The sequence below is a fragment of the Kwoniella pini genome, chromosome 9 (assembly GCF_000512605.2).
Source record: "Kwoniella pini CBS 10737 chromosome 9, complete sequence".
Taxonomy (NCBI): Eukaryota; Fungi; Basidiomycota; class Tremellomycetes; order Tremellales; family Cryptococcaceae; genus Kwoniella; species Kwoniella pini.
Window position 1 is genome coordinate 899,433 of NC_091724.1, and position 25,690 is coordinate 925,122.

General features: G+C 38.8%; 8 protein-coding genes and 1 non-coding gene across 9 annotated transcripts; 4 read left to right on the forward strand and 5 right to left on the reverse strand.

Moving 5' to 3' along the window:
* Nucleotides 1-190: 190 nt before the first annotated feature.
* I206_106588 (DNA repair protein RAD51) lies at nt 191-1,705 on the reverse strand (the record flags this gene model as incomplete). Its single annotated transcript, XM_019159214.1, has 9 exons — nt 191-233; nt 293-421; nt 478-563; nt 624-753; nt 816-1,024; nt 1,079-1,134; nt 1,190-1,336; nt 1,394-1,538; nt 1,613-1,705. The coding sequence occupies 9 exons, from the start codon at nt 1,703-1,705 to the stop codon at nt 191-193; spliced, it is 1,038 nt and encodes a 345-aa protein (XP_019007886.1).
* A 405-nt stretch (nt 1,706-2,110) lies between these two features.
* On the forward strand, nt 2,111-4,930 carry I206_106589 (uncharacterized protein; the record flags this gene model as incomplete). Its single annotated transcript, XM_019159213.1, has 7 exons — nt 2,111-2,632; nt 2,740-2,841; nt 2,913-3,030; nt 3,106-3,244; nt 3,301-3,997; nt 4,064-4,183; nt 4,256-4,930. 7 exons carry the CDS (start codon nt 2,111-2,113, stop codon nt 4,928-4,930), a joined length of 2,373 nt encoding a protein of 790 aa, XP_019007885.1.
* An 859-nt stretch (nt 4,931-5,789) lies between these two features.
* Nucleotides 5,790-8,773, forward strand: I206_106590 (uncharacterized protein; the record flags this gene model as incomplete). Its single annotated transcript, XM_019159212.1, has 8 exons — nt 5,790-5,815; nt 5,919-6,126; nt 6,245-6,428; nt 6,494-6,602; nt 6,654-6,757; nt 6,815-6,911; nt 6,962-8,059; nt 8,128-8,773. The coding sequence occupies 8 exons, from the start codon at nt 5,790-5,792 to the stop codon at nt 8,771-8,773; spliced, it is 2,472 nt and encodes an 823-aa protein (XP_019007884.1).
* A 1,711-nt stretch (nt 8,774-10,484) lies between these two features.
* On the forward strand, nt 10,485-14,830 carry I206_106591 (transcription elongation factor SPT5; the record flags this gene model as incomplete). Its single annotated transcript, XM_019159211.1, has 15 exons — nt 10,485-10,568; nt 10,633-10,654; nt 10,728-10,738; nt 10,798-10,942; nt 11,002-11,018; nt 11,086-11,182; nt 11,247-11,488; nt 11,544-12,539; nt 12,595-12,692; nt 12,751-12,943; nt 13,000-13,382; nt 13,447-13,564; nt 13,620-13,703; nt 13,765-14,091; nt 14,156-14,830. The coding sequence occupies 15 exons, from the start codon at nt 10,485-10,487 to the stop codon at nt 14,828-14,830; spliced, it is 3,492 nt and encodes a 1,163-aa protein (XP_019007883.1).
* Nucleotides 14,831-16,305: 1,475 nt separating this feature from the next.
* I206_106592 lies at nt 16,306-16,420 on the reverse strand. Its single transcript, XR_002021942.2, has one exon. It is a non-coding gene; the product is annotated as a 5S ribosomal RNA (ribosomal RNA).
* Nucleotides 16,421-17,094: 674 nt separating this feature from the next.
* I206_106593 (40S ribosomal protein eS4) lies at nt 17,095-18,087 on the reverse strand (the record flags this gene model as incomplete). Its single annotated transcript, XM_019159210.2, has 4 exons — nt 17,095-17,224; nt 17,296-17,695; nt 17,799-17,979; nt 18,061-18,087. The coding sequence occupies 4 exons, from the start codon at nt 18,085-18,087 to the stop codon at nt 17,095-17,097; spliced, it is 738 nt and encodes a 245-aa protein (XP_019007882.2).
* Nucleotides 18,088-18,860: 773 nt separating this feature from the next.
* On the reverse strand, nt 18,861-20,724 carry I206_106594 (uncharacterized protein; the record flags this gene model as incomplete). The annotated part of the gene is made up of 13 exons (XM_019159209.1): nt 18,861-18,935; nt 18,997-19,040; nt 19,103-19,193; nt 19,272-19,292; nt 19,352-19,367; nt 19,429-19,602; nt 19,657-19,754; nt 19,858-19,953; nt 20,022-20,050; nt 20,124-20,179; nt 20,272-20,348; nt 20,480-20,563; nt 20,665-20,724. 13 exons carry the CDS (start codon nt 20,722-20,724, stop codon nt 18,861-18,863), a joined length of 921 nt encoding a protein of 306 aa, XP_019007881.1.
* A 418-nt stretch (nt 20,725-21,142) lies between these two features.
* Nucleotides 21,143-22,469, forward strand: I206_106595 (uncharacterized protein; the record flags this gene model as incomplete). Its single annotated transcript, XM_019159208.1, has 8 exons — nt 21,143-21,205; nt 21,265-21,331; nt 21,400-21,450; nt 21,538-21,845; nt 21,905-21,934; nt 21,996-22,058; nt 22,134-22,203; nt 22,363-22,469. 8 exons carry the CDS (start codon nt 21,143-21,145, stop codon nt 22,467-22,469), a joined length of 759 nt encoding a protein of 252 aa, XP_019007880.1.
* Nucleotides 22,470-23,228: 759 nt separating this feature from the next.
* On the reverse strand, nt 23,229-25,346 carry I206_106596 (mannose-1-phosphate guanyltransferase; the record flags this gene model as incomplete). Its single annotated transcript, XM_070203350.1, has 14 exons — nt 23,229-23,288; nt 23,357-23,449; nt 23,510-23,686; nt 23,752-23,855; nt 23,922-24,042; nt 24,113-24,311; nt 24,399-24,501; nt 24,566-24,695; nt 24,864-24,891; nt 24,968-24,975; nt 25,032-25,070; nt 25,186-25,201; nt 25,262-25,274; nt 25,337-25,346. 14 exons carry the CDS (start codon nt 25,344-25,346, stop codon nt 23,229-23,231), a joined length of 1,101 nt encoding a protein of 366 aa, XP_070059451.1.
* Nucleotides 25,347-25,690: the final 344 nt, after the last annotated feature.

Sequence of the window (25,690 nt, forward strand, 5' to 3'; positions counted from 1 at the left end):
AAAGCTCAAAAGACCAGAATTGCATGGATGACAGATGTCACAATGATAGATACAAATAGCTTGCCCACGACTGGGACAACATACAATGATAACTGGACACACAAGACTCCGCTATTCCAGAACCAATGAATTTTCTGGTCTGAGTGCGCTGCCGCGCCCATCCTCTTCGAAAACGACTCCATCGTTATATTTATTGCTCTTTCATTTCTTCGGGATCACCAATACCGTTCGCACTGTTACAGTCAGATCAGCTTCGAGCTCCTCCTAAGAACCAAAGTCCTTGTCGACTCACTTGATAGCAAATATGGCTTCTGCTTCGGGTAAACAAGGCGAATCGACAATCTTGCACACACGCGATGCTCCCCGCCCTTTTCGCAAATTCAGTCGTGTCGTTGAAGCGTGAGCCATAATATTGCCTCCGCTGCATTCATGTCATCAGCTGGGAGTCGTAAAGAAATCATGCAAGTCATAGCTTACATGGGTTTCTTGGCATCCGCAACTGCGAACTGACCACCATCTACTTGAGCAACCACTTGATTCGTCACCACTACAGCTACACCAAACTATCATACCTTATTAGTCAGCCCCCACATCAGGCATGAATGACTCGTATAATTACTCACCTCGTCTGCCAATCTCATCAATGTCCTCAAGAACTTAGCCAAATGCATTTGTCTGGCTGACAATTCTCCACGACCAGAGAAATCGGTTCGATAAAGCGAAGTACATGAATCAACAATCAACAACGAAAATCTGTCACAATATACAATCAGCTTATTTGACTCAGATTCTTATTGAGACAGAAGCTGACTAACCTAGACTCGGCCATCATAGCACTAGCCTGTACCAAGAGTTGCAGTTGATGGTCCGCATTGTACGCTCGGGCATACGCTATATTGTCCAAGACCTCTTCTCCATTCAACCCAAATCGTTCTGCTACTGCTAACATTCTGACGGGTCGGAATGTTCCCTCAGTATCTATGTATAGACATTTGCCTTCTCCTCCACCCATCGTGACAGGAAGCTAGTCATCTTTGCGTCAGCGTTGGCTCACATGGGAAATCCATTCGCAACTCACCTGACATGTCACTGCTAATGTGTGACATATTTGCGATTTACCGGTTCTAAATTCACCTATAAGACGTTGCAGTTCAGTAAGGCTCGACTCAGTGAGAATTCCAAGACCTACCATATAGCTCTGTTATCGCTCCAGTCTCAATTCCTCCCCCCAATATCGTATCAAGTCCAGTTGCTCCAGTCGTGATATGTACCAATTCTGACCTTCGACTATGTATCTCGGTAGCCGTTGTGAACCCCATAGGTACCATCTTACAAGCTATGCAAATTTCAATGAGCTTGATGCACAACGTATGACGCTGATAAGATGACTTACCTTCCATCAATATCTTATCCGCTTTTTGCTCACTAATACCTTTTATAGTACATAATGTTTTTTTAGGTGTAAAAGCTACAGCTTCAACAGTATGATAACCTGCATCTGCGAGTTTCTTAGTATCTTGAGCTGAGATTCCCGCTTCCTATACGTATACATTTTAAGGTTAGTATCTCGAATGATTCGGATTGAAGTAGGTTATGATGGAAAAAGACTGACTTGTAATTTTGCCACCAAAAGAGGAGCCATCAATTCAAAATCTTCATCTTCACCTTCCGCTCCAGCGAATGGATCATGCTCTTGTGTGGCCATATTGATGAATGTAAGATAGTAGAAGGCTAAAGAAGGCCAAGTATAATCCAAATCAAGCAAGATAGATTAGGAATATAAGGTAAAAGAAAGGAAAGTAAAAATATAATTGTTTATTTTATTTTGATTTTTCCTTATTTAAAAGATATACGCGTTCAACTAAAATACCCGTCATCGATCTGAGCTGGACATTGATTTTTCAATCGGTTGACTGGATTCTTTACGCGTCAACTTGATCCCGTTATCAGGGTTTGAAAGTTACGTAATACTCTCACCTTTCAAATGAAGTGGAGGAAAGTAAAAAAGTTGTAAATCTAGGAGATCATTTGTTGACAAGAAGGTACTATAGTATTATTCTATTCATACGGGTCAAAGTCTTGTCGAACAATCAAACGAATCAAAGGCAAGATGAGCGGAATCCCTTCATTGAACTCATCAATCACATCAGCATGGGCTACCACATCATCATCTTCCAATTCAATACAACCTAAGAAAAGGGTAAAACGTTCATTGGGTTTAAATAACGCTTCAGCAAGTTCTTCTAATGCACCTTCACCAACATCTCAATCTCAATCTCAATCTCAGATTCAACCTCTAGCTGAATCTTCAACATCTACTTTGACTATTCAACAACAACAACAACAAAATCAAAATCAAATTCCGGAAGAAAAAATCGCGACACCTTCAATCAGACGTAAAAGACCTAAAAATGATCCTGAATCTTTACAAGCTAAATATGCACCTCCTAATTTAAAACTTTCTTTATTAGGAGGATTAAAATCTCAAATTACTCAATTAATGGAAATTGTAGTTTTACCTTTACTTCATCCAGAAATATATCAATATACAGGTGTACCTAAACCTAGAGGTGTTCTATTACATGGTGTACCGGGAGGTGGGAAAACTCAATTGGTTAAATGTTTAGCAGGTGTAAGTCTTTTTCCTACGTTATATTCCTACTTCACATATTTAAAATGTTCTGTTGGAGCTGCATCAATATAAGTTGATATCAATGCTGACAAACTTTGAACATATAGGAATTAGGCTTGCCTTTCATTAATGTTTCAGCGCCTTCAATTGTGTCTGGAATGTCTGGAGAATCAGAAAAGACTTTGAGGGATACATTTGACGAAGCAAAGGTTAGCAATACAAAAATAGGTATCATGATGATGATCACCGAGACTGATAACTTGAATACCTGATTTTTCAGAAAATTGCCCCTTGTTTACTATTTCTAGATGAAGTAGACGCTATAACACCTAAAAGAGAGACCGCTCAAAGGGAGATGGAAAGGCGGATTGTTGCTCAGTTGTTAACATGTATGGATGGTATGTCAGACTTCTGACTGTACTCGAAGCCATCACGATCTCTTCTTAAACTTACCGCATGTCATGTACAAACAGATCTAGCGACATCAGAAGAATCAGTAGTCATAATAGGAGCGACGAACCGACCAGATTCGCTTGATCCTGCATTACGTAGAGCCGGTAGATTCGATCATGAGATTGAGATGGGTGTACCAAGTCAAGAAGGTAGAGAAGAGTGAGTCGGCTTTCTTTTCTTCAAATGTATGAGTAGCTAACAGTGTCGGTTTTCAGGATTTTACGTGTACTATGCTCTAATCTTAGATTATCAGGAGATGTAGATTTCCGTTGGCTTGCAAAATCTACTCCAGGTTATATTGGAGCAGATTTAACAGCTCTCACTACAGAAGCAGGTGTTATAGCTGTCAAACGTATTTTCGAAGAAATGAGTTCGATTTCAAATTTAGCTTCAACTATTTCAGATGTTCCTTCAGATGGAGTAGCGGAAGAAACAAATGGAATAGAACAAATGATAATTGACGATGGTCTCACAATATCAAATCTTGATCCTAATGCTCCATTCTTAACATTACCAGAAGATATAAGGCAAACAGCAATAGCTAAATTCTTAATCTCACATCCTAATCCCTTAAATGAAAGTCAATTAGAAAATATCAAACTTAAACCTGAAGATTTCTTGAAAGCTTTAAAAATTGTTCAACCATCCGCTAAAAGAGAAGGTTTTGCTACTATACCGGATGTTACATGGAACGATATTGGAGCTTTGTCTACAGTTCGAGATGAATTACATATGGCTATTGTTCAACCGATTCGACATCCAGAACTTTTCAGTACAGTTGGTATAGATGCTCCTTCTGGAGTTTTGCTTTGGGGTCCACCAGGTTGTGGTAAGACACTTCTAGCTAAAGCTGTCGCAAATGAGAGTAGAGCGAATTTCATTAGTGTCAAAGGACCGGAATTGCTCAATAAGGTGAGTCATCATAATGGTGGTCATTCTCAGTATGGTTGAATTGACAGACGGTGATTATCTATGTAGTATGTCGGAGAGAGTGAAAAAGCTGTTAGACAGGTTTTCATGCGTGCTAGAGCATCTTCACCTTGTGTAATCTTTTTCGATGAATTGGATGCATTGGTACCCAGAAGAGATGATTCAATGGTGAGTCTTTGGGTTCCCCTGAGCACCAGATTTTGGCGCTAAGATCGATTGTTGATTTGACGAATACTGTAGTCCGAATCAAGTGCAAGAGTAGTCAACACTCTACTTACTGAATTAGATGGTTTGGATTCAAGAAAAGCAGTTTATGTAATTGGAGCAACAAATAGACCAGATATGATTGATCCAGCAATGGTTCGTCCAGGTAGACTTGATAAATTACTTTATGTCGATTTACCTTCTCCTGAAGAAAGATTTGAAATTTTAAAGACTCATACTTCCAGAACACCAATTGATACAAATTCTTGGAATTCTATTAAAGATATTTTAATAGGAGAAAAATGTGATGGATTTTCAGGTGCAGATATTGCTGCTTTAGTTAGAGAAGCTGCTACTTTAGCTTTAAGATCTGCATTAGAATCTTTAGGTGCATTTGAAGTTCCTCTTGAAAATGATCCAACAATTAATGGTATATTCAAAGATGAGAATAAAAAAGAAAAGAAAGAGATTATAGTAACAGAAGAACATTTTAAAAAAGCTGCAATTAAAACTTTACCTAGTGTTAGTAAAGAACAAAGAATTAAATATGAAAGAATGAGAGATAAATATGCTGGATTACCAACTAAAGGTAAAAGATCTAGAGAAGGTGGATTAATTAATGAAGGTGATTTATTAAGTGGGAATATAAGGGAAGAGAAAAGATCAAATAAAGGAAATGGAGAAGGGGATGCTGAGATGAGTGTGGCTTAGATAGATTGGATTCGTTGTAATATGATGCAGATTATTGGATATTAGACGATGTTCATGTTAATTGGATTTGATTGACAGTATGATTTCATATCTCTTACGAGTTCAATGCATATCACGGATAACTGTCTACTTGAATATACACCTTGCATTGAATTCCTCATTACAAATATAACAAGGATCGCATTTTAGCCCAAATGCCACATCTAAGCTTTCATCCACGTTATCTTAGCTACTACCCCTAGTACTAGTACCCTGTCGCGTCGGTCATGTCCATCTTCGTCGTCTTGTAGCATGTCTCACTACTCAGATCTTGAAAGGAACGGGATGTATCAAAGTACAAAAAGTAGTACGATTACTACTATATATCTATTCATCATCTTAGCATAAACTCACATCATTCAGAGACAGTGAAATACAGATCCATTGGCTCAATTTACAAATCAGGTCATACCCTTTTTCATTCTTTCATTAGATTTAAATTCACTCGTAATCCCACCAATAACTTTCAATAAGACGACATAGACCATCTCGCAAATTTCCATCAACCCTATTTGGTTGCTTAGGTTGTTTTTTCTCAACCTTTATTTTCAGATCGTACCGAAACACAGTCATACAGTATAATCGTAATCTCATCTGTCTATACTTTGTACACACTTCCCAAGAACACATACTTAGATCCAAGATATCAAGTGAAAAACGAGAATTGCTAACTACTATAAGGTACCAATTGAGAAGCTTGATTTGACGATAAAGCAAATCGAAATCAACATAGCAGCGATACTCTCAAAACCTGCCTATCCTCCTATATTTATATTTCAAATCATATTTCAAAGCCATCTCGAAAACATAGATAATCAAAATGAGGCCTAAGGTATTAGAAATTTCGTATGTCTACTCTCTTTACTCAATTTTTTCATTGATCCATCTAATTGTGCTTTGAATAAATCTGTTCGATTAACATGCTAACGAACACTTTTCACCATTTCAGCTGGCACGAAACTCAAGCTGTCTATTCATGCGATTTCCAACCTCTCCCTTCTGCTCAACTGAAACGTCTCTTGGCTTCTTCGACATCTTCCACAACTCAAAATGAAAGTGAAGAAGCTGGACCTAGTGGTAGTAATTCGAATGGACCTGTTATAGCTGGTGGAAGGCAATATAGGCTAGCTACAGCAGGAGGTGATTCGAAAGTCAGAGTAAGTAGACAGTCTGATTCTTCCGATTCCCTTCTCGTTACGATTCATTCGTGAAAATTGTTCATTAGATTAATTCCGAACACCGGCTGAGCGCTTGAGCTGACGTGAGAGAACATAGTTATGGATGATATACCCTAATATTCCCTCAATCTCGACGTCACAACATACAGCATTAACTGGACAAGAGATAACTCCACATCCACCTAGAGTAGAGTATCTCACTACTCTATCAAAACATACTGCTGCCGTCAATGTAGTCAGATTCAGTCCGAATGGTCAAATTCTAGCTTCCGCGGGTGATGGTGAGTCATATCTGCCCCTTGTGCTCACCGATTCTTCGCTCAAGCTGACGAGAGACAATGGTAAGATGGGAATGTGATCTTATGGGTACCTTCCGATCGACCTGTTGTTAGCTTCGGGGAAAACCCTGATGAAGTCCAAGATAAAGAACACTGGAGGTTGCAAAAAATGTTACAGTGAGCTATCTCCGGTTCCGCTCGCCAGACAACAGCTGACTTTCAATTTAGGGTAACGACCAAACATGTATATGATTTATCGTGGTCGCCCGATGGAGAGTTCTTCATTGCTGGATCTACTGATAATACTGCTACTATATGGAAAGCTTCTACTGGTAAGTTATTTTGCGAGCTTTACGGTAGATCATGTGACTAATATGGCTCAATCGCAGGTGAATGCGTCTTCGCATTGCGAGAACATACGCATAACGTACAGGGTGTATCATGGGATCCATTGAACGAATATATAGCGACTCAGAGTAGTGACCGGTGAGCTTTCACTTGCTATCATTCAGCGAGCCGCACTGACTTCGCCTCAGATCTGTACATGTCAATACCTTTACCGTTCGCAATAATGTACCGGAAGTTCATCCTGTATCTCGAGCAACTCGAATGGAGATTCGACACTCGCGCACCCCGTCTTTCCCCTCAGGTCCCCGTCCCAACCTCGCTAGAAGAGCATCTACCACTTCGGAGACAGGTTCGGTCATCACAACCACATCTGAACATCCCGACTATACACCATCTATTCATCATGGCTCTGTGTCAGGTGCTCCTGCTACACCCAATGCGTCTGTGCCCACTACTCCTCAGCCATCCGCTATGAATCCGCCCCCCACTTCGAATCGACCGGGATCAAGGAGGTCCTCCTTCTCAGGCTCACAAGCCGCTGCATCACCATCGCTAAGTGCAGCTGCATTCCCTGGTCGAGGCAGATCGCCATCGCCCATTCCACCTTTACCCGCTATCCGAGCGCCTCCCACATCAACTCAGGCTATAATGCAACGATTATACGGTGAAGAAGGTGTGACACGATTTTTCCGAAGGCTTACATTCTCGCCGGATGGCAGTCTCCTCCTCACTCCGGCTGGTCAAATCGAAGATCAAATTTTCAAGGGGTCACCAATGTTATCTACTCGATCGTTATCACAAGATACCCTGGATCGAGAACCTGCACCAGGTCCATCGACAGTTAATTCAGTACCGAAACCCAAAAATGTCGACAATGGTAAACCAACTGTATATATATATTCACGAGCAAATTTGGCTAGAGCCCCAATTGCTCACTTACCAGGACACAAGACCACTGCTGTCGCTATACGCTTTTCGCCAATATTCTATGATTTACGGTCTTCAACGGGGTTGAATCCGGTCAACGAACCGAAACATATTACATTGGACAGAAGTGATCCATCGCCAGTACATGTCAGTTTGTCGATGCCACCACCTCCGCCGCCAGGAAAAGATGACAAGGAGAAGGAGAAAGAAAGACCGCTCGGTAGTGTGTTCGCATTACCATATAGATTGTTATATGCTGTAGCCTGCCAAGACTCGGTATTACTTTACGACACACAACAAGCTGGACCTATTGCCATATTCAAGGGGTTGCACTATGCTGGATTCACGGATATAGCCTGGTACGTGATCGCATTTCTCCGCATTCAGCTTTAGTGGCTAGAGTCATGGCTGATAGGTTGTAATATAGGTCGCCAGATGGTCAAACCTTGATATTATCTTCATCCGATGGTTACTGTTCTATCGTGGTCTTTGATCTGACCGAATTGGGTACTGTACATCCAACACAACAACATCATAAACAATTAAGCGCAATCGCCCAATCCCATTCACACGGTACTAGTTCTTCAGCTCATATGCCTACTCCTCTATCGCATAAAGAGATATCTTCTGCCAATGCTACCCCAACTCCAACACCTCAATCACCAGCAGTAAGCGTAGCTGGACAAAGACATTCTCCGGCTCCAGCTTCTTTCGCATCAAGAAGTGAAAGAGAAGGATCAACAGCTTCAACATCTATACCTGCAGCACCTATATTCGTACCTATTCCAACAGGTAGTATAGCTAGTACAAGTATAAGTTCATTTGAAGGTATTTTGCCCACACCGTCAGATGAAGGTGAATTTTCATTTAGAAATAGAACAACATCTGTATCTGCTTCGGAAAGTTCAACAATGGGTTTAGGTTTAGGTGTTGATGAGAGTAGTGGGTTAAAAAGATCAGCCGGTAATGAAAGTATAATTGGAACTACAGGAGAAAATGATTCTCAGCAATTGCAGAATCAACAACCGAAAAAGAAAAGAAGGATAGCTTTGACTCAAGTAGGAGATGAATAATAATAGATGATTAGGGAAGTAAGATTGAATATAAATTGATAAGAATTAAATTGATTGATTTCAGTCGAAAAGTATATACTCTTACAAGGTAGATTAGGGGAAACCTTATCTTATCCCGTTGGAAAAGAAAATTGAATTGTATCGTACATTGTGTCATGATCATAGGCGATAAGATAGTACATGCATCTTGTATCATCATCATCATAATTTATCTAAATGATCGCTAAGGTATTATGTGGTTTCGTTGATATGAATATCAGTAGCGAGATACAATAGTATATAAGGTACAACCAGTACAACTTTGAAAAGGAACTTATTGTATATACAAAATTAGATTCTTATATATAAATTTTGAATATTAGGTTTACAAGGCTGGAAAAAAAGACCTTTAAAGGTCTAATAGAAAATCAGATTCAAGCTGATCATTGAGGATAAGTTGAATATCTTCTTCTTCTTCTTCTTGTTGAGATGGAAATAATTCAAAAGAATCGTTTTCTTCTAATCGTATTGAAAAATTGGTCAGCTTAAATCATTCTTTTCAATTTCTTTTGACTATAATATATTCAAAGTAATTACCTTTTATTTGAATATTTAATAAATCATCTATTGAATTTAATGATATATCAAAATTTTCATTTGGCTTTAATTCAAATTGATCAAAATTATCATTTTCAATATTCTTAATCATAGCGAAATGAGAAATATATTCTTGTTCTAATCGAAAATCAATTATCATCTCATCTTTAGAAATGATCAATTAATGGAAAAAAAAGCTAACCTTTAATTCGTTTTGGCATATTTTCAATATCATCAATTTCAATTTCATTGAAAATTGGTTTTAATTTAATATGATCTTGAATTTTGATAGTAGGATTAGGAGTATATTATTTTTAAATTACTTTTAATTATTGGATTTAAGGTTGTTTTCATTTTGGTTTTGGTATTTTTGTTAAAAGATATGTTAGATTTTGAATTTAAAAGTAATTTGAGAATTACATTATTTGATTTTGTTGATAATGCTCTTCTTGAAGTTGAATAATGAATTTTATTTTGTTTTATAACTATTTATCGTTTTTCTTTTTCAATTTCAACTATTTATTCTAATTACTTATTTATATATAAAATCAAACTCACTTTTATCATCTTTATTTATAATTTTAAGATTTTGATTATTATTCTTATTAACGACAGTATAAACTCCAATTTTAGATTTCAAAATCGCTTTAGAGTTAATTTGTATAAGGTTTTCCTTCGTTTTTATCTTATTTGCTGAAGATAAAGTATGAGTAATTTCTCTTTTTTTGTGAATGAATGATATTTTCATCTTGTCTTTTTGATGACATCTTATCTACATTTTATAAAATCTCGCATAATATAAGATGCATGAATAAGATGAATATCTAATAATTAAAGTGTTCCTCGTAATGTTCTGAAATCACGCGCGTACCGTATAGTGAGGGATTTAATATAATAAGTATGAATTTATTATATTTTATCCTAATTCATATATATATACCAGTTGATGTTGGAAGGTTAACTAACCGGGTCCAACCTATAATTCATTATACCTATATACATATATCTTTACTTGAATCTTTCAATTAAATATCATATACCCATTATTCACAATATATTCAGCCAATCAAACGCAACTTAGTATATAGCTGCGAAGGAAAAGGCAAAATTTGACCCAAAGGGCGTCCTCAATATTATGTCTGACGTAGAAGATATTGCTTCTCCTATTGAACCCAAGTCTGAGGATGAGCGAGATGAAAGACCAACAACGAAGAAAAGGGTAAGTTCAATGCATTAGTCAGAATCAAGAAGAGTATTCAGTAGTGACTGAAATTGCGCTCTAGCCGAGAATTATAGATCCTGATGGTTAGTAATATTACAAGTTTCTTAGATATAAATGCTGCTAACGTTTCAATTGGTTTAATATGACTCTTTGCAGAAGAGGAAGATGTACGTACAAGCTCAAATAAGATGGTAAATGAATTTAGAAGCTAATGTGGCTTCCGCAGGACGTCGAGACCGCTGTAGATGCTAAAGCAGATGACGACAAGGTAGAGGATGTAGATGTAGACGAAGACAAAGACGAGGATGGGGAAGAGGATGAAGATGATGATGAGGACGAGGATGATGATGAAGATGATGAGGAGAATGATGGTGAGCTATCATTCGGTCAGATATCTACTTGAAATTATAGCTGATTCATTCTGATACAGGAGAAAGGCGACGCAAGGTTAGCTGAAATTCTAGATCCCACCGTTGTCCAGCTCACAAGCTGACTTTTGTGGTATGATGCATAGCGTCGGAGAAAGCAAAAACGATATAGATTCTTGGATGTCGAAGCTGAAGTAGACGACGAGGATGAAGAAGAGGACGAGGATAATGATTACGGAGACGGTCAGCTATATATGTTTCGATTGTCGACTTGGGAATCATAGCTGAATCATTTGTCTCCCTTTAGTCGCCGAATTCATTGACGAAGCACCGGAAGAAGGAGTTGCTCAAAGTGATCTGCAACATAGGCGCTTGGACCGATCATTCGGTAGAAATGAAGAAGAAGATGTTCAGGATATAGTACAACGGCTGAAAGAGCGTCATGCAAGGACTGCCGCCGCAAGGTATAATGGTGATTCTGATGCGGTGCCTCAGCGATTATTGATGCCTGGTGTAAATGATCCGAGTTTATGGAGAGTCTACGTCAAAGTAAGTTAGCCTATAATCTCAATATAACGAATTAACCCGCTGATGACTCGCGAAGACTGGTCGAGAAGCAGCTATCTGTGCTTCAATCTTCCGAAAGGTCTTCTCCCAACAATACTCAGCTAATCCAATCGAGGTTATTTCGGTGTTTTACCGAGACTCGCTCAATGGTATGATCTTCCTTGAGGCTCGACAATCTGCCTCCGTTAGTGCAGCTATAGGTGGTATTGTGGGAATATTCGCTTCCAAGGGTGTATCTCTAGTTCCTATCGAAGAAATGGCACCACTGCTGAAAATCAAGAAGAAAGATGTCAATCTCGCTCCAGGAATGTGGATCAGGATGAAGAGGGGTAAACATACCGGTGATTTAGCTCAAGTGGTAGATACCGACCAGATCACAAGTGGAGTTGTAGGAATCAAATTCATTCCTCGTATCGATCTTACCCCTAGAGAAAAACGTAAAGAGAGGGCAGCAAATAGTAAAGCTTTCGGAGGGTCATCTATCAAACCACCATCAAGATTGTTCTCCTACGATGATGTTAGGAAGATATACGGTCGACAAAGCGTTAGACAAGGTGCTCAAGGCAGTTATTTCTTCGATAATGATGAGTATATAGATGGATTTTGTGTCAAAGACGTCAAGATCGCCATTATCGAATCTGAAAATGTCAATCCGACTTTAGAGGAGATCTCAAGGTTTTCAGGAGATGATCAATCTACCGCTAAATTCGACTTGACCGCCATCGCTGATGCAAATAAGAATTTAACTGTATCCGTACTGCTTCCAGGAGATCAGGTTGAAGTGTATGAAGGTGAACAAACCGGATTATATGGTCGAGTGGAAACTGTCAATCAAGATGTCATAGCAATTAAAGCAGTCGGTGGTGATGTGCATGATCAAATAATCGAAGTACCTTCTAGAAGTGTCAGAAAAAGGTTCGACGTTGGTGAACACGTAAAAGTTCTTGCCGGGAAGAACCAGAATGCTACCGGTATGGTGGTCGAAGTCAAGGGCGATGTTGTGACCTTGATGTCTGATCAAGGAGAACAAGAGGTAAATTCAGTGCGACGGATAGGATCTCTTGGTGCTAATCACGTTGTTGTGGTAGATCAAAGTATTTTCCAAAGATATAAGAAAAGCAGCAGATACCTCAAATACCACCAAAATAGGGGGCTTATACGATCAACACGATTTGGTCATGTTAGAGTGAGCTGCCTTACTTTCAGTCAATCTAGCTTGTCAAAGCTGATCAGGACGAACTTAGCTCGACTACTGCCGCCGTTGTGACCAAAGTGGAAGGTTCTTTGTTACGTGTCCTCGACCAAAATGGCGCCGCCAGGAGCGTGACGCCCGATCAAGTCACCCTCAGAAGGGACAACAAGCGATTCGCAGTAGCGACTGACTCTCAGGGGAATGATATGAAGGTAGGAGACAATATGAAAGAGACAGACGGCGAAGTGAGTCCATCTCATACCCCTGTACCTGTTGCGGAGAGCTGATACGTAAACGGCAGAACCGACAAGGAGAAGTTATCAATATTTTCCGATCGTTGTTCGTTTTCTTGCACAATCGGGACCTAACCGAGAACAACGGAGTCTTCGTTGCTCGTGCTCAATCTCTTATATCAGTCACGCCTAAATCGGCAGTTAGTGATTTGGGTAAAATGAATCCCGCCTTGAATCAACAGCTACCCTATGGCGGTGCTTCGCTCATGCCCCCTCCTGCAACCAACGTAAATCGAAATAGATTGATAAATACTCTTGTGGTGGTGACCAAGGGAACGAGTAAAGGATTGATGGGTACAATAAGGGACATTCAGGGAGATAATGCCAGGGTGGAGTTGAAGACCAACAACAAGACATTGACCATTGCTCTGACATCGTTGAAGCGGAAAGAGTACGTGTACAGGATGTCTGGTAATCTGATGAATGTGGTCGCTGATGATGTATCGGATGATCAGTCAAAAGACAGGAGCGACGTTCCCGCTCGAAGCTGGTGGCGGACCTGGTGGATTTGCGGCGCGAGGTGGTGCACCGGGCGCATACGATGTCAACCCTTACAGTGGTGCTCCTATGAACGTGAGTAATCTTGCACGGCTTTCCTGTGTTTTGCTGACGACCTATCTTCTTACAGGGAGGACAAACACCTGGCGGTTTTGGAGGTCGAACACCGGCTGCTGGACAATTTGGTCGAACCTCGAACCCTTACGCCGCCGGTGTGAGTAATTGAGTCTCTTTACACTCGTGAAAATCACTAACGTCCACTGTCTATTTCGCAGGGCATTGGAGGCAAGACACCAAATCCATATGCTGCTGGAACTGCTGCCGGTGGACGTACACCAGCTCCAGGCTGGGGCGCCGGCGGTAAGACTCCAGCACCAGGGTGGGGAGGTGCAGGCGGCAAGACGCCTGGATGGGCTGGAAGTGGTGGCAAGACACCTGCACCTGGATTCGCAGATGGTGGAAGGACTCCAGCATGGGGTGCTGCTGCCGGTGCAGGAGGCAAGACGCCGAATCCTTACGGCAGTGCTGGCCCTTCTGGAGGTAGGACGCCTGCTCCTGCTGGTTCGATGTATGGCTCGAATCTAGATGTAGGTGGTTCGAGGGTAAGTTGGGTGTCGTTTTCACCTGTGTTGTAGCCCAGCATGCTGATCAGTTTTTGTGCGACAGAGCAACAATGCCCCTATAACGGCTCCGACACCTTACGGAGGACCCACTCCTGGTGTCTACTCCGCTCCTACACCCGGTGCAGTATCTAATTCATATTCTGCGCCAACACCATATGGCGCTCCCACTCCATATGGAGGCCCAACATATGCTGCTCCCACACCTGGTGCAGCTCTTTCAGCACCAACTCCAGGTATGGGCGGCCCCACACCTTATGGAGCACCTACGCCTTTCGGAGCTCCAACACCTTATGGTGGAGGAGCAAATAATGGTACAATGGGTGGATTACCTTGGGATTGGGCATTAGATTTCAGAAATGTTATAGTTGAAGTTGGACCTTCTTTGAAACCTCAAACTAGATCACCATTACATTTCCAAAGAGGTATTCATGATGGTAAAAAATTCGGTTATGATCAAATTAATGGAGAATCATGTCATTGTGTATCAATTGAAGATGGAAATATAATAGAAGATATACCTGCTGAATATTTAAGACCTTCAAAACCTGATAATCAAGGACAAGTTGTTGTTTGTATTGGTGGTGGTCCAGAACAAAAAGGACAACAACGTACAACTCAATATGAAAATGGTGGTTCATGGATGATGGAATTAGATCATGGTGATTTAGCACCATTAGTTCTTGAAGCTGGTGATTTATGTAAAATTTGGAAAGTATAAAAATGGATTCAAGCAAATCGAATTTTGATCAAAATGAGACTGCAAGGGGCCAAAGAGGGATATTCTAGCTAGCATTTCGCAGATAGTGACGATTGTATTTAATCATAAGATGCATATTTAACAATAATTAATCTCTCACGACACAGGGTTTTTCGCGAAAGCAAAGCAACGCAACACAGATGTGGGTTTGTCAATATATTTATGTGTGAACAAACATTCGGATTTTGTAACTACTGAATCTTTCCTGCATACACCATGGGCAGTACACAAGAACATACATGCTGGAGGTTTTCTTCACAATGCTGAACAAAATTCATTGATCATAGACAAGGATTATAGGGTCAATTCATAGTATGGCGTAAATTCTTTTCCTCGACTTCATCATGAAGAAGGGGAAATCATGCTCGAGACCCAATAATTTCCACAATGAGTTTGTTTGTATCCAAATTTCAATCGATCAGAAATGTCTTGCGAATAAACAAATATAAACCTGATTTATTCTTTTGTTATCTATCAAAAGTTATTCCAATGTCAAACGGAAACGGGCCTATCATAAATGTTAATTTCATTAACTAAAACCGTATGAATGTAATATCATTCTAAGTGAAGAAATCATCCTACCTGTGCTGCAAGAGACTCTTCCTAATCATTCGAAAGAACCTTCAAACACTTGAAAAGAATGAAATCTTCCTTGCAGAATCATCCGTTTTTGAATTCGTGCAGAAGAGCATATACAGGTTTTCTGAGATTGATCTGAAAGTAGTATTGCGGTAAAACCCTTCTATGACGGAGATCCATTATCATTAGCCGACTTTTGGCTAAGGCAAGACCTTACCATTGTTCTAGCCTTGCATTATCTACTTAACCATGATTGATTTAAATGATAAAGTTTATTTCACATTATCGAATTTGACTTGTAAATCCAATTTTCACATTCGTCACGCTGTTAATGTAGATACACTGTGACTATATCTAACATATGGAAAGTATATACTTATTAGTGACTCGTTCATACAATAGATATTTCAATAGGTCGCAAACTATGACATGCAGGCAACGTCTCTCAAGAAGGGCGCAGCAGCAGTAGTAGTAGTGACAACAATCTCACTCGTAAGTATGCAGAGGCATTCAGCCAAGGATTTAGATCGTAAGTGATCTTAGGCCTAGGCAAGCTTTCTGACCTCCAAGTAGATCAAAACCATGTTAGTCGAATTTGAGAATCGCTCGTACATCAGAAGATTGTAATCAACCATATTCGACGAACATAATCGGAGAATTCCCATTGACGGAGAATACACACACAACGCACAGATCAAATACACACAATTATTCCTGGATTTGATCTTAAATCTATATATATTCCGAGTATCATTTGAATATCAGATATGACACCAAAAAGTAAGATTCTTCATCGTATTTTTGATAATATTAATTCAATTTATGATTAATGAAAAAAATTAAAATTAAAATCTAAAAACTACAGCACCCGGGATTCCCAAGTGGTCCCCCACCTTGGTACTAACCGAGCGATATCCAACTTAACTGCGGGGAGCAGACGGGACCCGGTGCTTTCTGGATTCTATGGCCGTAGATGAAAAAGTAGCTAGTTTGTACCATTATACATGACTGAAGAGAAAGGCAGAGAATTGTATATTCACCGGGTCTCGTCTGCTCACCGCTTCATCCTGTAAATGAGTTGAAGGCTTCTTAGAATCCTAATTTACTATAACAACGCAGAGTACACAGTGCATGAACTCCCATCATTTGCTGATTCTTAAATCGCTATTTTGCCCCGCTTTATTGCTCGTGGCACGAACAGGTGAAGTCAGACATACTCGAATATGGGAGTCTGGAGATACATTATGAGCACCGTCAAGGTATCACAACACAATGTATTAGCGAGAAGAGCTAGAAGTTTGAGACAGACAAACAAAAACCGAAGACGAAGATGTACTCTCAATCAAATGAAATAAGGGACAACCGTAAAGTGCATCTTAAGACTTTTCAAATGAAATTTCAGAATATATGGAAGCGTAAAACATATCAACTCATTGGGAAGGACAACAAGTTTATGAAGCTACATATCATTGCCAGAGCCAATCAATTCAGTAAGGTAATGTTCCGTGGAAGTAAGATCGAAGATAATATAAAAAGTGCAAATATTGATGGGAAATCATAAAATAAGTTTGCATGTCCAATTCCATGAGGTACAAGCAAAACTAAATCCATCCCAAAAACTTTGAAACTCATAAAGCATTTTTTTCTTATGCGTCTTGAGCTCTTTGTCTTCGTCTTTGATCTCTCTCTTCGGCGATAGAAAGCTTAACACCCTTACCCTTAGGTAATGATACTTGAGCTTTAGCACCTTCACCAATAACGAAAATGTTAGAGAGTCTAAGTAAAGTGATATAAACTATTAGTTACACTGCAAGACCAAAAGTAATCATGATGTTAATAAAACTTACCTGGTAGCGAAAGTTCTGTCCAAAACATCTTTAACGTGAACGATATCGAAACCACCTAAATGTCTTTCCTTGTGTACGATGACACCTGATCTTCCCATGTTTCTACCACCAGTAACCATAACTACGTTTCCTGGTTCGAATTTGATGTGATCAACAATTTTGTTTTGGACAAAGTCAAATTTAACAGTGTCGTTAACTTTGATTGCTGGATCAGGGTATCGAATGGTTCGTCCATCGTGAGAAACAAGGTAAGGTACACCTTTAGCACCGAGTTGATGCTTCTTTACTTTAAGTAATTTGAAAGTAGCTTCCTCTGGGGTGATTCTGTGAATGGTGAATCGACCTTTGATGTCATAAAGAAGTCTGAAGTGTTCACCGGATTTCTCAATGGTGATAACATCTATGTGAGGTCAAGTCAATAAATATCCAAAGAGACGATAAAAAGTTGGTATGATTATTTGGTCGAACAAAGATAGAGAAAAGAATAGCATCGAAAAACTCACCCATGAAACCAGCAGGGTAAGTCTCATCAGTTCTAACTTTTCCGTCGACTTTGATGAGTCTTTGTTTAACAATAGCTGTAACCTCTCTACCAGTTAAAGCGTACTTCAATCGATTTCTAAGGAAAACAGTGAGGGGAAGTGATTCTCTGAGCTTGTGAGGACCGGGAGAAGGGCGAGGAGCCTAACAAGCCAACAAATAAAAAAAACTTTAAGCAATTACGCTTTAAGACTTTTGATTTGCTATTAGCGAGATTATACTCACGTAGGTCCCGCCCAACTTGTCGAGCATCCATGAGGATGGTGCTGCCAATCTTTTCAAATGCTTCTTTGGACCTCGACCCTAAATTCACCATTAAACAGATAAAATTAGCTTTGTCCCTTCTCAGTAATAACTTCATCCCCATTTATTTCTTGCTTCCCAATTTGAATTCAACATGACAAGCTCAAGCATCCGTTATTTCTCCTTTATATGATGCTATCCTAGCTTGAAAACCATGTTTGATTCTTTTGTATTCTCCCTGTTCTATTCATCCTCATGCTCGCTTTTCCTCGCTTTGCTTGTGTCGAAATGACTTACCATTTTGTATACTTGATGTCTAGAGAAAGAAACTAAATAGAAACCTTTAAAATTTAAACAATAAATCGTTAAAGGCTAACACCAACAGATACAGAGATGGTATTCCACTCTGACTGTATGACAATGCATACTACCAAACCAATATTCGCTCACGAGGCAAAAACCTCACAGCCAAAATCCTGATAACTAAAACTCGTAATGCCGCTCATACATCGGGAACATTACACTGTGGCACCACCAGTATTCAGCTTAAACGCCGACTCTTTCCAATTATCTCCGACGTTAGCGATGCTTTAGTAAAACATCCATCCACATAGTGCGCGCATAGCATTTGCGATGCCCGGATATGTCATGCATTACATCTGTAAAGTATAATGTATCTCACGCCTCAGAATACAGAAACTTTACATCCAGCTACCCAATCTGACCAATTTGTAATGCATGAATAATTCATTCAAGGCATTCCATCAATATAGCACAGTTATTTAAGGGTCGATATCGTCGGTAGTATCGTAAAATTCTCTCGCAAATCTTTGTTGAACTTGCAAAGAGGTCTCATCCTATTAGAGATTCTACATCAGCAAGAGACAATGATTCCTTATTATGAGGATATATACTCACTGAAGAAGGTGCAATTCCTCTCACAGCAAGGTATTTACGTCCAGCTTATGATTCATCGTTAATTCACTTTGGTCCGAATGTAAGGAAGAAATCGTCATGAACTCACTTAATAAATCCCCATCAATTTCACCGGAAAGAGAGGATGTTTTAGGACCAAACATTGCACCACCTGCTTCTTGTAAGATACATATACCAGCCTATCATGAAAATGTCAGTTTCTTCGAGTCACTCTCGCATCCATTTACAATCCAATAACAGCCAAACGCGATACTCACACATACATCCCATGCCCAACACTATCAGCTCATCTCAGAGAATCAGCATACGATCAACTAATGATATTTGTAATACTTACGCCGACTTCCCAATACCTGCGTCAAGGTATACATCAGCTATAATTACCGTTCTCAACTGAAATGATATTTCACTTACATGTCTAATCCACCACTAGCAACTGTAGCGATATTAAGAGCAGCACTTCCCATACTTCTAAGAGAATGACACATCTTTCCTCCCAAATCGGGAGATCCAGCAAGTGTTTGGAAAGTTTTGACTTTTGATGGGAGTTGAGGAGCTGATCGAGCCGATCCGTATTCTACTGCGATTCTAAAACGGTAATCAGTCATATATATATTACCCCTTCATGACACTTCAACTTACAAGGCATGTCCTAATGACTGTAATGGTTTGGATTTACCAGTTATTGGTAATTTTGTCTTCCGGTTCAAGTATGCTCCTTTTCCTTTTGCGGCGGAATACTACAGAACATCCAGGCCAAATAATGTTAGCAATGAAACCTTTTTTCAAAAGTCCCAAAAAATTGTGAAAGGCAATCGACCGGAAAAGGGGAGAATCACTCACAAGTTGATCCAAGAAAGGATTATATATAACTCCTATAACGGGTACACCACCAACCGCTAGGCCTATCGAAGTAGCTACCATAGGAAAACCATGAATCTATATCACCATATCTTGTAAACTTCCAGATTTGAGAAAAATTAGTAAGGGTTTCAAGGTGAACTGACAAAATTGGTGGTACCATCAATAGGATCGACTAAGATTTATAGGGAAGACCAATGGTTGTAAGCAATCAATTCGGCGTATACTATACCATTCAAGGTACTTACCAATCCAAGTAGGTTCATCCGTTATCTTTTGCCCATTAAAAGTTTCCTCACCGATACTATCCAACGAGCATGTTATAAGCTTGTATTTCTCATATACAACAGCATTAATTTATACATTCCTGAGGAGAGTATGAAAGTATATACTTACAATTGATGATCTGGATAAGTTTCTTTAATTTTCTTAGTTATAAATGCTTCAACAGCTTTATCAACTTCTGTAACTAGCTAATTCTCAATCCTCAATTAGCTCTAGTTTTATTGGTTTGGTGTTAACGATTATGTGTGAAGTATTGTGAACGATGAATTCGTAAACCGAAGTGTCTATTAGAGCCATATCAGAGAATTACTTTACTCACATCTACACTATTAGCCTTCTCATCTTCATTTGACGATTCAGATGAAAATCGTTTTTGTTGTCCAGATCGAATCATCTCGCCTGCCTAAGATGACAATTTCCGCTGGTCAGCACACAATTCGCAGGGAGACCTTAGGCATATCACAATAGAAATTTAACCCAAGTGATATGCTAATTTTGACTCACCTCCAAAGCAAGGTTGATTGTGAATTCCAAGATAGAATCGAGGTCAAGTTGAGCAGACATTATGACGGTCGATTATTTCTTCTTTCGATGTCGGTAAAATAATCGTTAGAATGCTAAAGTAGGAAGAAGTATTGTGATCCTTTGTGAACAGTGAACGTTTCTAATACCCAAGTATTCTATATCCTCGTTACATGCATGAATAGAATAACAATAAAGATAGAATAATTCGGCACTCTCACAAACGTTGATCCCTACTAGAGTACTTTCCAAGCTATGACGATTATCGGTCCGAACCGCATTAATACGCGTTAGATAGTCGCGTGGCAATTCGCTTATAGAATGCACTGTTAAGTAAATGGTTTCGGTCGATAGAATCCGACAAAAGAGCAAGTTAATGTAATTATAGTGTATCAATTGTTGTATATGAAAGAGCATCAAGACCAATTCGTTTGTAACTTATCGATTCACTGCAAACACGATGCCACCTAAAGGAGGAAACGCTAAAAAAGAATCTGGACGAGCTAAGAAAGCAGAAAACGAAGTGAGTTTATTTAACAATAACATATATATCATTAAATTAAAATTTTAAATTAAATGTAGGAGAAAAAAGGTAAAGCTGCTGCTGCTGTAAAAGAAGCAAAAGAAGCTGACGAGTGGAAAACTGGATGTAAGTGGTAGTAACATTTTTTTAAATCTACAAAATCAAATGATTGATATAGAAATTATTTTAATTAGCTAAAAGTAATTCTAAAGCAGAAGCTGCTGCTAACAAAGCTGCCGAAGCTGGTAAGTGAAAATTTGTGTACATTTATAGATTACCTACTAAGCCTACATATACTTATATAACATTATTTTCACTTTTTGCTCATGTAGCACGTAAAAAAGCAGAAAAAGAAGCTTTATTAGCAGCTGAAGAAGCTTCTTTACCTTCAAAAGTAAAATCAGCACCTAAAGCAGGATCTTCAACAAAGAAAAAACAAAATAATAATGATAATTTAATTAAAACTGGTACAGGTGTTGCAGGATATGGATTAAATGATCCTTTAGGTAATAGAAGAATTAAAAATGAATTTGGAGAATTAGAAGAAACTCCTGAATTAAGTGCACAAGGTTTAGATGAAATGCTTGAAGCTATGGAATTAGTTAATCAAAAGACTGATAAAGCTTCTTTGGGTGCTAAGGTGGGTTTTCAATCTAATTTTGATATATCATTTATACTGATTTAGTATATTTTACTTAGGCCGCTATTCATATTGATGCTCATCCAGAGGTATGTTAATTTTCAATCGTTCTACATTTTTTTAAACCTAACAATGCATGAAATTATTTAGAGACGTTTCAAATCTGCTTTCGAAGCATACTTTGAAAGGGAATTACCAATTTTAAAAGAAGAAGTAAGTCAAATTAATTAGATATTACGACTATATTCAAAAACAAATTATTAACTTTTGATGTGGTCATTTCATTAGCATAAAGGATTAAGATTAAATCAAATGAGAGATATATTATTTAAACAATTTCAAAAATCACCTGAAAATCGTGAGTAACTCTTACAAATATATATATATATATATATATATATACTATTTTTCTTTTTTCTCTTTTACACAAACAATTCTTTTTGGTCAAGAAATACTTTTCAATTATATAAAAATCAAAAATTAAAATAGAATTAAAGCTGATATCTATTTACAAAAGCTTTCAATCAAGCTAAAATTGAATATAATGCAACAAAAGATGAAAAAGTTGCTGCTTTACAAAATATAATTAATACAAAAGAAGCTAAATATAAAGTACAAAATTAATTGTAATTAGTTTTTTTGTTTTTGTTTTTTTTTGATTTCTTTTTCTTTTTCTTTGGTTTTGAGAATTAAAAGTACTTCAATAATCTTTAATCTCATCTTTTTAAAAGATTAGAAAATCTTTTTAATATGATTCTACCAATTTAAGTGAATCGTTCGTTCCAAGAAATATAATTTAATTAAACGAATCCATTTAAAAAGACAATTTCTCACTTTTCTTTTTAGAGAATTTTCTTTTTATCTTCTTACTGTAATGAATTAAAGGTAATACCTCATAAAAAGCTTAAGATGGATCATTCGGATAATACTTAGAATAATTAGCATTAAGGAATTTATAGAATAGTTTAGAATGAATTAATATGAATGAATTAATCAATCGAAAATTCGTTTGTTCCTAATCTAGATAAAGTCAAATTTTTTTTTTCGACACACTATTATGCAAAGACGTTGACAAAACTCTATCAAAGGTTGCATATATCCCAATTCCATTCTACCTTAATAATTCAAGATCGATTTTTATGTAATGATCGCAAAGAAAAGTGCAAAGTTTCCATATATTCTTCTCATGATGCTAAGAAACAGGATTAAAAGGGTAGAAAAAAAAAGTATATAAAGCATACAAAGGAGATTATGAAAATATGGCATGAGAGAATAGGGATTATCTAATGAGGAGCAATAATGGTAAATTGAAGATTGGATTCTTTCTCTCGCATATTCTGTACGAATAAGTTCAAGTTAGCTTATCTGTGCTATTACGGTGGGCTATATTGAGAAATTGCACTTACACATGACAATTCGAGGTTCAGTAATAGATGTTGAAATCTATTCAAAGAATGTTAATCAGTTGAATATCCGGTACTAATTGAGAAAGCTGATTTCAGGTCACTTACACTCTTATGAGGTAAGACGGAAGCACCATTAACGTATAATTCATCCTTAATTGTCACGTCGTCACCAAGTACGGTAATATTCTCAACTCGTGTCTGTTAATCACCGCATCAGTCTAGTTACGAGAGCTTACAGATAAGCATATGTCGACTCACCCATCGTCCAACATTAGAATTCCACCCGATAATAGAGTTTGCGATCCATGCATGATCCCTGACAACAGCGTTTGAAAGAATTACACATCGTTGTAATCGTACTCCTGGTCCGATCTTAGCATCTGGACCAATAACTACGTTAGGACCGATAACAGCGGTTGGGTCAATTTCTGCGGACTACGGTTCGAAGCTAAGATTAGCATACGTTGAAGGCTGTTTGTCAAGTCAAACGTGAAGCTCACAGGATCTACTAAGACGTTACCGCCGTATACCCATTTGTTCGTTTTGGGATCCGTGAGCAGAGGGGAGTGTGTAGATGTGAGGTGCGAGAGGTAAAGACATGTTCCTGCAATATCGATATATCAGCAGTCAGCAAGTGTACAACCCCACCACCGATCGCAAGGTGACTAACCAGACAAGTAATCCTTGGGTTGACCAACATCCATCCAGAATCCAGGAAGGTCGAACGAATGTAATTGTTGATCAGCAGCGATGGCAGGGAAAGTGTCTTTCTCGATTGAGGTGGGTTCGAGCTAGTGATAACAGACATAAGCATATCAGCATGTATTCTTCCTAGACACAACTCCTAGAAAACCAGCTCACCTTGATCCTATTCAACACGCTAGGGTTGAAGATGTAGATACCAGCGTTAATCCTGTTGCCGACGAATTCCACGGGTTTCTCCACAAATCGGTCGATGACTGTAGATCCGGGTTTGGTGACCACTACACCGTATGCTGAGGGTTCGGCTACTTTGGTGACCATGATCGAACCCTCAGCGCCGTGAGCAGCGTGGAAGTCCCTGCAAACGGTATTGGGCATGAGCATTCTTGACCCCTTTTCATAAAGCGAGGGACTGTCATCAACATCGAAAGGGCTGCAAACTCACCTGAATGCCTCGAAGGGGTAGACACAAGTGACATCAGAATTCAAGACAAAGAATGGTGTATCATCTTTACCAAGAATATCTCGAGCGAGAGCAAGGGGACCGGCTAGAAACGCACAGGAAATTGTCAGTATCGACAAGCTTCTGATGCGAAAAGATGATTCGCTCACCTGTACCTAAAGGTTCTGTCTCCACCGAGAAATGAATGTTGATACCGAATTCCTCTTCTGTCTTTTTAAGCACAGATACCATTACTTCTGGTCTGTAATTGACAGCAAGTACGATATCTTTTACACCGGCCTATCAATCAGAGATCACGGAACAACACGATTGGTTATTGTGAAATTACGTTGATAATCGAGGTAAAGAATTCAATTATGTGGATATAATACAGCAAAGACAAGAACACATGAAATGATCAGCTTTCCAAGCAATGTAAAAATCAAAAAGAAAGTAGATCTGACATACCTTGACAAGGGCTTCAATTTGATGTAAGCTATTCCAAATCAACGTAATTTCTACGCGTCAGTAATCTTGACAATTCGGAACTTAAGATATGTTGACGAGCTCACATCATCGCCTGAAACCCGCAATATTAGCTTCAAACTCATGAAATACACATCAAGCCCAACTCACCTTATTACAAAACTCCACCAGAGGTTTAGGCCATGATAGCTATTCGTATATAATCACATCAGCTCAAAAGTCTATGATATCTTCAAGGCGTGACTGCGCGTAAAAAACCGGGGTTTTACGCGTCGGGAAGCGTTCAAGAGCAAATCAAACTTACAGTCAGAGGTCTAAGTCTGGTACCGAAACCGCCAACAAGAATAAGAGCGTATCTATTTGAAGTGAGTTAGCTTGACCTGATTGTGGTGTCTTATTTATTCGGCCGTAATCAAGTTGGAGATTCGAGGAGGAATGTGATATGGAAGTGATACTTATCTTCATTTTGATTTGTTTTTGGAAAGAGCGTAAGTATGTAGGAGTAAGTCAATCAGATAAGAATCGAAAGGTAGTGATAAAAGATGAACAGTAAAGTAACAAGCAAGTAATAGTGATAATGATTTTCTCAAGTTCAAATCAAAGATATAGGTAGTATCTGTATGAACCGAATAGTACATGAGTGGAAAGCGGTAGTGGTGATATGGTGGGTGGTTGACACGTTGGTGGCTACTAGTCTAACGGCACTGACCGCGTTTTCCGTAATCGGATAAAATAAAAACAGTACTTAGGGTATTTGAGATTTTAGCTTAAGCTTTTTAAGGGATGTTAAAAAAGCTTAGCGTGACTAC